The sequence below is a fragment of the Danio rerio genome, chromosome 20, assembly GCF_049306965.1.
Source record: "Danio rerio strain Tuebingen ecotype United States chromosome 20, GRCz12tu, whole genome shotgun sequence".
NCBI classification, from domain to species: Eukaryota; Metazoa; Chordata; class Actinopteri; order Cypriniformes; family Danionidae; genus Danio; species Danio rerio.
The window spans coordinates 6,600,280-6,615,000 of record NC_133195.1 but is presented as its reverse complement, the minus strand read 5'-3'; the positions used below and the strand labels follow the sequence as shown (position 1 = coordinate 6,615,000).

General features: G+C 32.9%; 1 protein-coding gene and 1 long non-coding RNA gene across 5 annotated transcripts in view; both read left to right on the top strand.

Annotated features, from left to right (window-relative positions):
- trappc8 (trafficking protein particle complex subunit 8) overlaps positions 1–14,721 on the top strand; it is a 164,717-nt gene that overhangs the window by 18,240 nt on the left and 131,756 nt on the right. For 2 of the 4 annotated variants that reach the window (XM_017352636.4, XM_073934054.1), the window contains one exon: positions 8,272–8,355. The exons of 1 other annotated variant lie outside the window; for it this stretch is intronic. In XM_017352636.4, coding sequence (XP_017208125.2) covers positions 8,272–8,355 — 84 coding nt within the window. The remainder of the gene's footprint in view (positions 1–8,271; positions 8,356–14,721) is intronic. One more of the 4 variants, XM_017352637.4, reaches the window with a different exon arrangement.
- On the top strand, positions 74–5,248 carry LOC141379530 (uncharacterized). Its single transcript, XR_012396340.1, has 2 exons — positions 74–1,714; positions 1,754–5,248. It is a non-coding gene; the product is annotated as an uncharacterized lncRNA (long non-coding RNA).

Here is a 14,721-nt window from a genome sequence, read left to right as displayed (position 1 = left end):
ATAATTAATGATGGGCTAAAGTCTGTGGAAAAACTGGAATTCCGTAGTGCAGATTCCGTGTGGGCCTAGCTAAGCTAGCTAATTAACACATTTTTTGTTTTAGTTATCAAAATATTTAATGTCATTTTAATAAATGTAAATTATACATATCACTTTTAGTTAATGGGTGGTACATTTAAAGGAATACTTCACCCAAAAATGAACATTTGCTGTTGTTTTAAGGCTACCAGCAAACAAACAAAACAAAGGTAAAACAAAGTTACTATCCATGCCCCCTGATGAGACATTGAGGTCTTGTGAAGCGCACAATTTAAATACAATTGAAGTCAGAATTATTAGTTCTCCTTTATTTTTATTTTTATTTTTTTAAATATTTCAAACCATCGTTATACCTTGTTTAAATACACTAGCCTGCCTAGTTAACCTAATTAACCTAGTTAAGCCTTTAAGCCAGTGGTTCTCAAACTTTTTTTTTAACAAGTACCACCTCAGAAAAAAAATGGTCTCTCCAAGTACCACCATAATGACCAGTATTAAAATACAGTAGAGTAGCAGGCCTAATTAAGCAATGAAATGAAATAATGAAATCTAAATATTAACTTGTATATTAAATATATAAGATTGTTCATATACATCTGCTTACTATGCATTAGAGTAGGCTTTGTGTGTTGGAAAAGCCTTTAATTAAACTATAATTAAACCATACCTGGGATGTAAAAATACGGGATACGCCCCCAACAATCGTTACGTATTTAAGGATGAGATAGCTTCAAATGATAGATTACATAACAAACATTAGAAATTTAAAAATAAAATAAAAGGTTTACCCTGTTGAAATCAATTTACTGATCACATTGGTGTTATGCGTCAAAGGGTTGAAAGTGTGTTCATTTTTTACTTCAATTATTCATTAGTCGCGTTTCCACTATCGCGCCTAAAGCGAGCGAGCCAGGGTGAGCCAAGGCCAGTGGCGTTTCCACTGTCACTTCCGGGGCCTAATCGGGCCAAAGCGGGGCTTTCTTGGGGCCAGCGGCTGGCCTTTTTCGGCCCGCCGAATACCTTGGGCCAAGGGAGGCCAGCTGGGGCTTCGGGGCGGAGTGAAAGGAGAGGCGGGCAGTTTTCTGATCGCACATGAGTACATGCGCCAAACAAATAAAGAAATAAGGGAAAGAAAACATCTAGCCTTATAGTTTGGGGTCTTTTTGCGTATGATCATCCTTATGTTTCCCTTTTAAATGTAAGGCTGCTGCATAAAATAATAAAGTAGTTTTAATTTATAGTGACGTTTTTTGCTGCGTCCTCCTTTATTTTTCAATAACGCATAATAATCTTTACACCATATTAAAGACACAGCAGACAGTAAAGGTTTTCGAGAGTTTTTGTCAAGTTTAAAATGTTTGTTTGTGCGCGTTTAATGCCTGTATGTGTGTGAGAGACTGGGCAAGAGCGCTCCTTCACAGCTCTGTTGATGTCGCGAGCGGCTTTTTTCTTTATTTATTTTGGAGTTAATACACATTATAAATACAACAGAAAGACATATAACTTTAAATACGTGCCCACTTTCGTAGACTTTAAACAATATAGTGTCATATCTTAATAAAATAGCCTAAGCTATAATGAAATATAATTTAAAGAATTACAAATATCGGATATATATAAAATCGCATTAAATAAATAAACCAATATAAAATAAACAAAAGCTAGCTATATGTAGGTAGCCTATATACAATACATAAATCAAATCGTTTTAAAGCCACATATATAGCTTATAACTTTCATTTTACAAAGACCTGTCTGAAAAAAAGATTTTCGATATTTTATAAAAACAATAAACACCGGAGAAGGTTTGAAATATTATTTATAAAGTATTTGGATACGATGATATAAATCAAATCGCGCAAACAGAGCATAATTTGGGTGAGTGAAAGCAGAATCTAGCCTACCTTTTTTTCCGTCACCCAGTCCTGCGCAGCGCAGCTTTAACCGCATTGGGGGAAAGTCAAAACACAAAATGTGTTCTATATCCTCAAACAACTGTTTATGTTTTTATATGACGAGGTTAAATTTATAAATGAAACTTTAAATGTAGAGCTTTAGTGAATAGCTGCTGAGCGCAACAAATATGGCTATATTTTATTAAGCTACTCGCTCTTGTGCTGAAACACTTAACACGACGTCTATCAAAACGAGGATGTTATAAAATACATGCCATATCGAGTTATAAAGGAGAATTTCTGTGGTTTTATATTATGGATGTGTGCGCTCTCTGTGATGGATCCCTGCGTTCGGCGAGAGCAGTCGATGCACAATGCCAGTCGGTCGGCGAGTAAACAAATGTAATGAATGGAAATACACAGGTCTGTGCGTATAGACATTTCATGTACTGCTGTACAGTAACTTGTCATTTGTTTGTTTCGGCTGTCTTCATTTTAATGGTTTCGTTTCGTGATGATTCTATGGTGTGCTTTATCTGCTTGATTCCTGCTGAAGTGGGCGGGTTGTGTGACGTTTGATTCGGGGATGTTCTGTGGGCTGTGTTTGCGTGACGCGCTGTGAGCTATTAGCCCGACAGTGGAAACGCGACATGATTTCGGCCTCATTTCTCAACCTCCCGGGCTATTGGCCCGGCCCGGCCCGATTAAAGCCCTGGCTCGCACTGGCTCGATAGTGGAAATGCGGCTATTGATTCTTTAGCATACCACTAGAAGGAAGCCTGTGTACCACTAGTGGTACACGTACCACAGTTTGAGAACCACTACTTTAAGCTGTATAGAAGTGTCTTGAATATCTAGTAAAATATTATTCACTGTCATCATGGCAAAGATAAAATAAATCAGTTATTTAAAATGAGTTATTAAAACTATCATGTTTAGAAATGTGTTGAAAAAAATCTTTTCTCCGTTAAACAGAAATTCTGCAAAAAAATAAACTGTGGACTATTAATTCAGGGGGAGCTAATAATTTAGACGGCAACTGTATATGCAGAAAAAGTTGCAGTATTAATTACATTTAATCCACGATCTCAGCAAAAGCTCCTGATCTCCTTCATGCCAGTTTGAACATGTGATTCTCATTGCATATAACAAAAAAGTGCCATCCGCTTGTTAAGTGGTGACGTGTTAGTGACGTATGTAATACTGTTTCCAGGTCCAAGCCGCCACTCATTTGAATTGACAAAATACTTGTTTATGACCACTTTTTATTTATATCACACCTTAAAGTGAATTTTATATAAAGTCATAGTGTACACAACAATCCTTTAGGCTTGCTGCATCACATACCAAAAATTTTACAATTTATAAAAGAAAAAATGATCACTTTCTGGCCATCGGATATTAGGCATGGACATATATATTGCGACCATGATTATCAAAAGCATTACAGCGCTTCGTAAACGTTTATTATTAGCATTTGATCAGTCTCCCCATTCAGTTTCAACAGAGCGCTTGGATCCGGAAGCCCTTTTGCTTCACATCACACTTAAAAATTGATTGACTTACATTTTATGAAGCACCAATGACCACGGTTTTAGCAAAAAATGTATTTTTTATTATAGAAAAATGTCAACTGAGGTTAAGTACATGCATTTAATAGCAAAATGTCCGTTTTGGGTGAGCTTTCTTTCACATAGAAATCCAGTAATCAAGTATCTATTAGAATTTGTTTTGAGGACCCTGAGGAGTCCTTCAGTATTTTGCTGATTTACATTCAGAATAAAGTAATTTAATGGAAAACAAACGTCATATCAGTCAAGATGCTGTGTAGAGTGAATTCGACCTCAGCATCAGAGAGAATAAATAAATAAAATAATAGCAGAGAGTTAAAGAAAGCCTGATTCCTGAAACAAATAATAAAGAATACCATTCCAGCCACAATCTGCAAATCCGTTTTCAGGTGTCTGATTGCCTTTCTCAATCCAATAACTTCTCGAAGAAGAAATGGGAGGTTCTGTGCCTGGGTTTTCAATCACAAATATCATATGCGGGAATGATTAGGATTTGTGAATGTTGTTTTCATCTTTATTTTAAAGCATGGGATTGGCATTTGCTCCTCTCACCCTGACTCGTGAAGTTCAAAAACTTTCCATTACCTTTTATGCACCAGCTATTGATAGAAGGCTTACCAGAAGTTTGTGTTTTATATGTGTCTCAAGGACAAATTTTGATGCGGTTTGTTCATTATACAGTACTTCGCATAATTGAGTACAGCCCATTTTGAAAATAAATATATTTTTATCCATTTCTCAGTCAGTATACACTGTAAAAAATAAATCCATAAAATTTACAATAAAAATACGGCAGCTGTGGTTGCCAGTACTTTACAGTTAAAAACAGTACAAACGGTGAAAGTAATTTCTCATTTTCACGGTAATATACCGTAATTCATTAATTTTTAGAGGTAATATGTCTTTATTTTGAAAAACCTACATCTACGCATCTTTTGTTACACAGTTAGACACGTAAGCACACCCATATGCTGAAGGTGATGAGGAAGTTACATAATGAACCAATGCTCATCACAATCAACTTTTCCCACAAGCAGAAAAGTGTATTAATATATACACTGTAAGAAAATAAATCGTAAAAAAGGTCACATGACTGGCAGCTACGGCTGCCAAACAAAAAGCATGAAATTACGGTAAAATGTCTTTGTTGAAATAAAGTGCAAAAATAATAAATCTACAGATATAATAAAATGTTTACAGAAAAACACTGTTATTTTACAAACTTTTCCTAGATTACGATCAAATCCGTTCAATAAAGTTACACACTTAGAGTTTTACAAAGAAACAGTGTTATTATACAGACTTTTCCTAGATTATTATCAAATACGTTCAATAAATTTACACACTAAGTGCGCTCGCATGCACCTGTTCCGGATTCCGATGATTGCACACACACAGTCGGAGGATCGTTATGAACTGATTACATGCACTTTAAAAGCAGCATAGACCAATTGCTAAGTCTTGTTTTATTTTGGATCAAAAATTTTTGGAAAAAATAACAAACGAGATACAACTGATTAAAATTCTCTCAACTTTAAAATTACAGTTGTTACATTTTTATTGAATAGTGTTTATATAAAACATGTAGAGGTTTAAGTTATAAGGAATGATTCAGTTACAGATCTGAATCAACTGTAACGTGAACTAGGGATGTAACGGTATCAGAATTTCACGGTACGGTAATACCTCGGTATGAATGTCACGGTACGGTATTTATTGAATCATTTACAGGAAAAAACAAAACTTATGAAAATACTCCAAAAAAGTGCCAAAAGTGTCAATGACATACAAATTAGTCATCTATCTGTAAGCTTTGAAACAGGAACTTCAATTTTAATAACAAAAAATATTAAACCATGTAAAAAAAATAAAGTTTCAATTTAGTATTGTTGAAAACTCATCACATTCAACATTTAATCACTCACTCACTTAGATAGAGATGGGTTTAAAGGAAAATTATCATATAAATATAATCTGGTAAAAGCTGGTATCTCTGGGCATTTACAATGTCCCCTGCAACAGAAAAAAAACCCTCTCATTTGGGACTGAGGTTTCTGGGACAAGAGAGATATGACTTGGCCCAGGTTGACAGCAGTGGGTAACGTTGTGCATTGTCTTTCCCCCACTTGAGAGGACAAACCATGAGTAAGACAACACAGCTGATAAGAACTCGCGCGACAACACAGCTGATAAGAACTCGCGCGACAACACAGCTGATAAGAACTCGCGCGACAACACAGCTGATAAGAACTCGCGCGACAACACAGCTGATAAGAACTCGCGCGACAACACAGCTGATAAGAACTCGCGCGACAACACAGCTGATAAGAACTCGCGCGACAACACAGCTGATAAGAACTCGCGCGACAACACAGCTGATAAGAACTCGCGCTACAACACCGCTATTCAGTACGCGCGCGGCGACAACACCCGCTTTAGAGTTTTCCAGCTCTTTTTCATCCCCGCTTCTAGCAGCACACTCCATTTCCGCATTACTGGATCTGTAGCGACAACAGACCGCAAGGGATGATGGTCAAGCATGGGCTGATGGGAATTGTAGTTTTCGCTACCTCCCGTTCGCTTCATTCGCCTGAGCAAATTTTCTCAGAAGACCTATAGTTTTACCGAGTCAGGCGACTTCGGTAATATCGAAAAAAATTAATATTGCGGTATGACGGTATTTACAATACCGTTACATCCCTAACGTGAAGGGAACACTGACAAAGGAGTGTAGATCCAAATGCAGGTTTTACACAGAGATGGTCAGAGATGTAACATTATGCAGGGAATCCAGAGTCATGGTCAAATAACAGGTAAATAGTCAGTCCCAGCAGCAAACAACGTAAACAATTAACAAATATATTTGTCTTTAATGATAAAGTACCTAAAATGAAAGTCAAACTGTGAATTTAGAGAGATTGTTTGTCATTTTACTAAGTTCTACATATAATTTTAAATTACAAAAAAAATACTGTAAAAAATTTAGGGATATTTTCTGTAAAATTAGTTTTTTTTTTTTTACAGTGTAGAAAGAGCTTAGTGTCATTCACACAGCTACTAAACACCAGTACGGTATCGCGCATAGAATTAAAGTCATAAAATAAACATTGTTTATCAACATTAGATTTACCATAAATCTCTAATGTACATTACTTAGGGGGAAACAACTCAAAAGATCCATAGTAATGTCAACAAAAAGCATAAAAAGTGATGTTCCATACAGGGAATTCTGGGAAAGTCAATTTACGGTTATGTGCCGTATATGTTAAGGAAACATACCGTTAACCAGGTTACGGATTTTGACTGTTGCATTTTTACAGTTTTTTACCGTTGAAATCACGGCCATTTTTTACAGTGTAGGCCAGGGGTGCTCAATCCTGTTCCTGGAGATCGACCTTCCTGCAGATTTCAGTTGCTACCCATATCAAACACACCTGCCTGTAATTATCACGTGGTGTTCAGGTCCTAATTAATTGGTTCAGGTGTGTTTAATATGGGTAGCAACTCAAATCTGCAGGAAGGTTGATCTCCAGGAACAGGATTGAGCACCCCTGGTGTAGGCAATGTATTTTGGTGCATTCAAACAAAACAGTTTTATTAAACAGATATATTTATCCAAAAATTATTTTAGTCACCAAACATATTTAGAAATTGAAAGAAAATACAAATTAAATTCAAGCTAAAAAATGCAAAAATAAATTACAACATGCAGTATTTCAACTATTTTAAAAAAATGCTTTGCTTCTCTAGATTTTTTTTCCTCTTTTAAAAATATGTATTTAATATTTTTCTTAATATTTAACATGTAAATTTGGCTGTACCAGTTTTTGGCTGTACTAGACCTTATGGTCCCACTTTATATTAAGTGTCCTTAACTAATATGTACTTACATAGGAATTAATAGTTTGTTACAATGTACATGTATTTACGGTGTACTTATGCTTGATTAAATACATGTATGTAATTACATCTGTAACTAACTTTTGTAATAACATTTGTAAATACACTGTTGACCATCCCTTACACCTTAACCCACCCTTAAACCTACCCATACCACCAAACCTGTTCATAACCCAACCTCTATCCCAACTCAAAAGCACCACAAGCGTTCTCAAATACATTATAAACACAGTAAGTACATTGTATTTATTTTTTGATGTAAGTTCATAAGAGTTAGGGACACTTAATATAAAGTGGGACCGACCTTATTATAAGGCCGCCATTCTCCTGATCTATTGATCCAGTCTTGACATGTCCCCCTTGCGACAGCATGTTTACTACGGGCAAGGCTTGTGCGCTTCACTGCTGACTCTAATTCCCAATACATCATACTTCTGGTAGTAAAAACACACCCTGACCTGACGTAGGCGAGAAGATAATCATATTTACCATTGTATTCATCATAAAAAAGTGTACTTTTCTCTTTTGTAATGTTTATGGAGGATGAAGGAGCTCTTATGTTTCATCTAAAACATCTAGGAAAGGTCTCTGAAATGCAACAACATGAGTGTATTAATAACTAAATTAAAGTTTTTAGGAGAATTAACACTTTAAATATGCTATTAAAAAGCTGACTTGGTGAAACTTACAGTAACCCTGAAAGACAGAAAGCAGTTGGTCTTGTTATTATTGGGACACATCAGTAGGTGCATCTTTTAAGGTTTAAGCATGGGTGTGTTTTGGTTTTTGGGTGTTTCAGATGCGTTGCGCATCTGTGGTTGCTGTCCGTGAGATTTAACCAGCCTGCTTGTCTCTTCTCCTCTCAGACCGCACGGTCAAAGCGAGCGTTCCCTGGTACTCTGACTGGAAAGAAACACTCACCCAGCTGAGCTCCTCCAAGTACTACACAGGTATTCCCTTCCTTCTGGTGGTGGGGTGTGTGTGAGGGGTCTTTCCCTTCTCCGAGTCATTTCCGGGCCCGTTTCGCTCCGTAGTAGATCTGTCGCTAATTCTCCTTTCCTCTTTTCAGTCCCACTTCCTCCGCTTTCTCAGGATGTTGGTGATGGTCCTTTAGCTTCATGTTTGTGTTGGAGACCCAAGGGAAATGACTCATTGTGCTGAAACCTTGTCTTGTAATGGTTTAATGATCTCTTCAGTTGCATCCAATTTCTTGTGTTCAATGTGTTCAAATTGAGAATCCGGCAACAGTTGTTTTGACACAAATTTAGCAGATGTTTTGGTTTACTTAGCAAGGTTTTCAGCTCATGAGTCATTTTGCCTGTTTAGTCGAATCCTCTCACTTTTCAGAGTTTAGTGTCTTTTCCTCTCTGTAGACTCAACTTTCTTGTTGCTGTGAAGTAGAAATTCACTTTAGATGCACTTTTTCTAAAATTCAAGCATAATACTTTATTTATTTGATTTGATGTGAAATATTTAAGGGTCTTTTATCTTTTAATGTTCTTGAAATCCATTTTATTCCTGTATTTTTCTTCTTGTTCATTTAATTTTTGTACCCTGAACTTGTTTTTCTTCTTCTTATTATTAATAATAACAATCATAATCATAATCATCATAATCATAATAATAGTCATAAAATGTATTATTATTATTATTATTATTATTATTATTATAATAACACATTTATGTTCAATTAATTGAAATAATGAATCATATTAATCATAATCTAATGCACATTGTATCTAAGTTTTTACATATTATATAAGTATCTATTAATGTTTCTATTATATTAATCTATTAATAATGATACATAAGAAAAAAAGTTATTGCAATAAAATACAATCATTTGTATCATTCAAGGACCTCTGGAATACCCTTTTAATGTTTAATTTATATTTTGTAATTTAATTCAAAGTAAAAAAAAAAAAAAAAAAAACTGCCACTTTTTTTCTTTTAGCCTGAACTTGATTTTAATATTAATAATAATAATAATAATAATAATAATAATAATAATAATAATAATAATAATAATATTATTATTATTATTATTATTATTATCATAATACTAATAATAATAATAATAATAATAATTATTATTATTGTTATTATTATTAATTATATTATTATTATTATTATTATTAATGTTGTTGTTTATGATTATTATTATTATTATCATTTATACATTTAAATAATCCAATTAACTGAAATAATGATGCATATTGATCATAATAAAATGCACATTGTATCCAAGTTTTTACAAATTATTTAAGTATCTATTAATGTGCCAACAATGACACATGAGAAGAAAATTATTTGTATAAAATACAATCATTGTGTCATTTAAGGATCTCTGGAATAAAAATAAAGTTTAATATATATTTTATAAAAGTAAAAAAAACACGGCCACTTTTTTTTTTTTGCCTGAACTTGATTTTAAAAACAACAACAACAACAACAACAACAACAACAACAACAATAATAATGATAAAAGTAATGGTAAAAAAAAATAATAATAATATTAATAAAAATGATGATGATGATAATAACAATAATAATAATAATAATAATAATAATAATAATAACAACAACAACAACAACAATAATAATAATAATAATAGTTATTATTATTATTATTATTATTATTATTATTATTATTATTATTATTATTATTATTATTATTATTATTAATGACATGCTTGTGTCCAATTAATTGACATAATGAAGGATATTGATCATAATATAATGCACATTGTATCCAAGTTTTTACAAATTATTTAAGTATCTATTAATGTGCCAATAATGACACATGACAAGAAAATTATTTGTATAAAATACAATCATTGTGTCATTCAAGGACCTCTGGAATAAAAATAATGATTAATATAGATTTTATAATTTAATTATAATTTATTTTAATTTATTTATATTATTTATATTTATATTATTTATATATTATTATTATAATTTATTTTATAATTTAATTATTAATTAAGGTAAAAAAAATCACATTTGACTTTAATTAACTTCAAGATTACATGCATAATATATTTATAACTTTAGATTTATAACTTTTTAGGACAAGGTGTCTTGCAGTTAACAAATTAATGATTTTTAATGTGTTTTCTGAAAAATAAAAACATGCTAATGCACTGTCACGGAAAAAGCTTGGTTTGATATGATTTATACTTGCAATGCTTTCTTATTTTACTTTGTTGTGTACTGCATTTATTTAGGATGTGGAAAACAATTGCCAGGTGTGTTGGAAGCTATGAATATTTAAGTTTAATGTCCTTGTCTGACAACAGTTAGACACATTTCTTAGATACTCAGTTGCTTTATATTATGAATTATGGAACTTCTTGCAGTACTTTTAAATTCAGAATAGTAAAAGTTATAAAAAATATATATATATATATATATGGCAGGGGTGTTCCCAGTGTTGCATCAGGGATTTACTAATTAAAAAAAAAAATGGTAAGCACAAATAAAAGCCTAAGATGAAAAGTAAATTACCTAGTGTCCTTTCTTTAATGTTATCAAGTGCATTTCACTTATTTTATTAGGTGTCTTATGGTTTGTTAGCTTCAACATGGATATACAAGCTCTACCTTCTCTGTAAAGATTTTGCTAAAGAATTGAACATGAGGCGAAGTGAAGTGCGTCATGCTGTGTTTATTGCCATAAATGATTGTGAGAGGACTATTGATTGAGATGAAATGTAAAGGAACTCTAATAATGAAGCTGGAGCACAGTGTGTGCTTTTTCATCTTGTTCTCATATCTGTTTGGATTGTTTATTGTTAATGTGGTTTTCCACACATTTCTGCTTCTGATCCCACCCACTTAAGGTGGTGCTAAACTTTAGTGTAAATGTAAACGGAAGTGAGCAAAGTAAGCTCTAAATGACTATATACATTGTTTTACTCCACTGTATTTTAGAGGAAGCAAAGGAGATTAACTGAGAGAATGCTATTTTTTTTTTCTTCATCTCTGTATTCAGTCATCAAGTTAAACTCATCTAGAGATCAGTGTCATCTTAATAAAGCATTATGGATCAATCTGGAACAAATAACTGATGATCAAGACACACCATTGCTAATACTATATTTCAAAACGGTATTATTTTTATGTTTAATAACTAGAGAGTCTTATATCGTAAGTACAAGTCGTAAAGCCCGCCTCCTATGTGTTAATGAAGGAGACCTAAGCCCAAATAAAAAAATTAATTACACTTGCAATAAAATGTTCCGAAAAATGGTTTTGGTCAATTAAAGGGCCATGACACCCCCCACTTTCGGTTAAAGTCTACTTCAGAATTTTTTCAAAAGATGCATGATTAATGGGCGTGGAGCTCAGCCTCGGGCAGGAGTGGGCGTGGCCAGCAGGGGAGAACGTGAGCGAACAACTGTTGTTGTCAGTTGGCTCACAAAATGAGACAAACCGTGAGGAGACGCATGAGTTTATAGTTTACAAAGTTAAAATGCAAAGAAGTGAACAGTGATTTAATGCCCTGCTACATTTGTTATTCGTAATTTCATATACAGATAACCACAATTTATATCATTATAAAGATGTGTGTTCATGTAAACCCTATAAATGAGGACTTATGATCGGACCTGACAAGATCGCGGGGAAAACATGCAACAAACCAAGGCTCAATACTGTGTGCCGTGGGTCCGTGTCTCACAGCTCGGGCTGGACTCTGGCAGGTCTGGCAGGTCTCATGAATAATTAAGCAGCCGGCTCTTCTCATAGGATAAGAAAACTCCGCTATGAATAATAATGAGAAACCGACGCGTCATCATTGCACTTGCAGTACTGCGCTACGTTGCCGATTTTTATCCGGCTCAAAAATCATTTTAAACCCGGAAGCTGAAATTAGCTGACAAAAGCTCAAAATTATCCAGTTTTCCCCACAATTAAAACTGACAGGTGCTAACATTGTCTTAACTGATGCTCAACACGCACAAATCTGTTAATATATTAAAAAAAAAGTTCTCCAGGGTGTCCTGAACCTTTAAGGCACTGGTTATCAGCTGATAAATAGTTGAAGTCAGAATTACTAGCCCTCCTTTGAATTTTTTTCTCTCTCTTTTCTTTTTATATTTCCTAAATGATGTTTAACAGAGCAAAGAAATTTTCACAGTATGTCTGATAATATTTTTTCTTCTGGAGAAAGTCTTATTTGGTTTATTTCGGCTAGAATAAAAGCAGTTTTACTTTTTATTAAACACTATTTTAAGGACAAACTTATCAGCCCTTTTAGGCAATTTTTTTTTCCCGATAGTCTACAGAACAAACCATTGTTATACAATAACTTGCCTAATTACCCTGACCTGCCTAGTTAACCTAATTACCCTAGTTAAGCCTTTAAATGTCACTTTAAGCTGTATAGAAGTGTCTTGAAAAATATCTAGTAAAATATTATGTACTGTCATCATGGCAAAGATAAAATAAATCAGTTATTAGAAATGAGTTATTAAAACTATTATGTTTAGAAATGTTTTGAAAAAAATCTGCTCTGTTAAACAGAAAACGGGGGGAAAATAAGGCTAATAATTCAGGAGGGCTAATAATTCTGACTTGAACTGTAGGTGCGGATGTTCATTTAAAGAGTTTGTTTTTAGCAGTAATTTAATGCTACAAAAAGGGGGCGTGTCATCGTGATTGACAGTTGTGATTGACAGCTTCTCTAAGCAGACCGTCGGAGCTTCAGGAAGAGATTGAAGTGTAATCATTTGATTTCTGTGTTATTTTACCATGATTTAATGAGTTCAGCAGTAAACTATACTTTCTGATCTACAGGATCTAATGGAGCACTGTTTATTGGATGAAGTGAGGGCTTTATCAAGCTTTATTATTAGTTTGCTAAAACACGCCTAGCCATGACAGGGAAAATGCAGGTGATCATTATCTAGCAGTGATTCTTTTTATGGGTCTGAAATAATAATTAGGAAGACAAAACTAATGTTTGCCGATCTCCACATTGATCTCCTGTAAGGTTATTTGAATTTGATTTAAAGAACGTCTTTGACATTTTGAGTTTCAGCATGTTGTCAAGTTAATGTACTGAATTTGCTGTTATAAAATATTAAGGTAACACTTTATAATAACTACACACTATAAATCATTTATTAAGCATTAGCAAATAGTGAACTCATTATCCGTTAAGCATTAACTCTACATTAATAAACGTTAGTAAGCAGTTTATAACTGCAGATACAAATGCTCTATTCTTGACTTATAACCATATTTATAATGTGCTTAATAATTGTATTTTCATACTTAATAAATGATTAATTTTTCATTACTAAATTAAGTATCGCTTTATTTACAAACCAGTTGTATTTAAGAGTAGTTGAGGGTTTTTAGGATCATTCAGAATGAGTTAGTAAATGATTAATAAACTATTGAAATTAACGCTTTTATATCTTATTATTCAGGCATATATTAATGGTTACTATGTATGTTAATAAATGCTTTATTAACTCAACTTCACCTAGTTTTGTGACCTAATTTAAAGTGAGGACTATTCATGCTTTATAAATCCTTTATAAATGACAAATAAAGGCTCAGTTAAATTCTAAACAGGACAAATGACATTATTCACTCCTATTCAATTCAAGATACACAAATGAAACTGTACTTCAAATAAAAATAAATCTTTGCAACCTGATCTAAAATAAAATCACTGTAGAGTTTAAAGATTACATTTTATTATATTGTTTAATTATTATATTGTTGTTTTATCCAGATTTGTCATATTTTGACATGCCTGTTATTCAGCAAGGTTTAAACTTTACAGTAATTTTACATTTTAGAAAAGATTGCAAAGATTATAGTTCATTAGATTCTGAGCCTTTATTTGTCATTTGTAAGGGATTTATAAAGCATGAATAGTCCTCACTTTAGATTAGGTCACAAAACTGCATGAGGTTGAGTTAATAAAGCATTTATTAACGTATTAGTTAACTATTAGTATATGCCTGAATAATAAGACATATAAACGTTGATTTCAATAGTTTATTAATCATTTACTAACTCATTCTGAATGATCCTAAAAACCCTCAACTACTCTTAAATACAACTGGTTTGTAAATGATGCAATACTTAATTTAGTAATGAAAAATTAATAATTTACCAAGTATGAAAATACAATTATTAAGCACATTATAAATGTGGTTATAAGTCAAGAATAGAGTATTTGTAGCTGCAGTTATAAACTGTTTACTAACGTTTATTAATGTAGAGTTAATGCTTAATAGATAATGAATTCACTATTTGCTAATGCTTAATAAATGATTTATAGTGTGTAGTTAT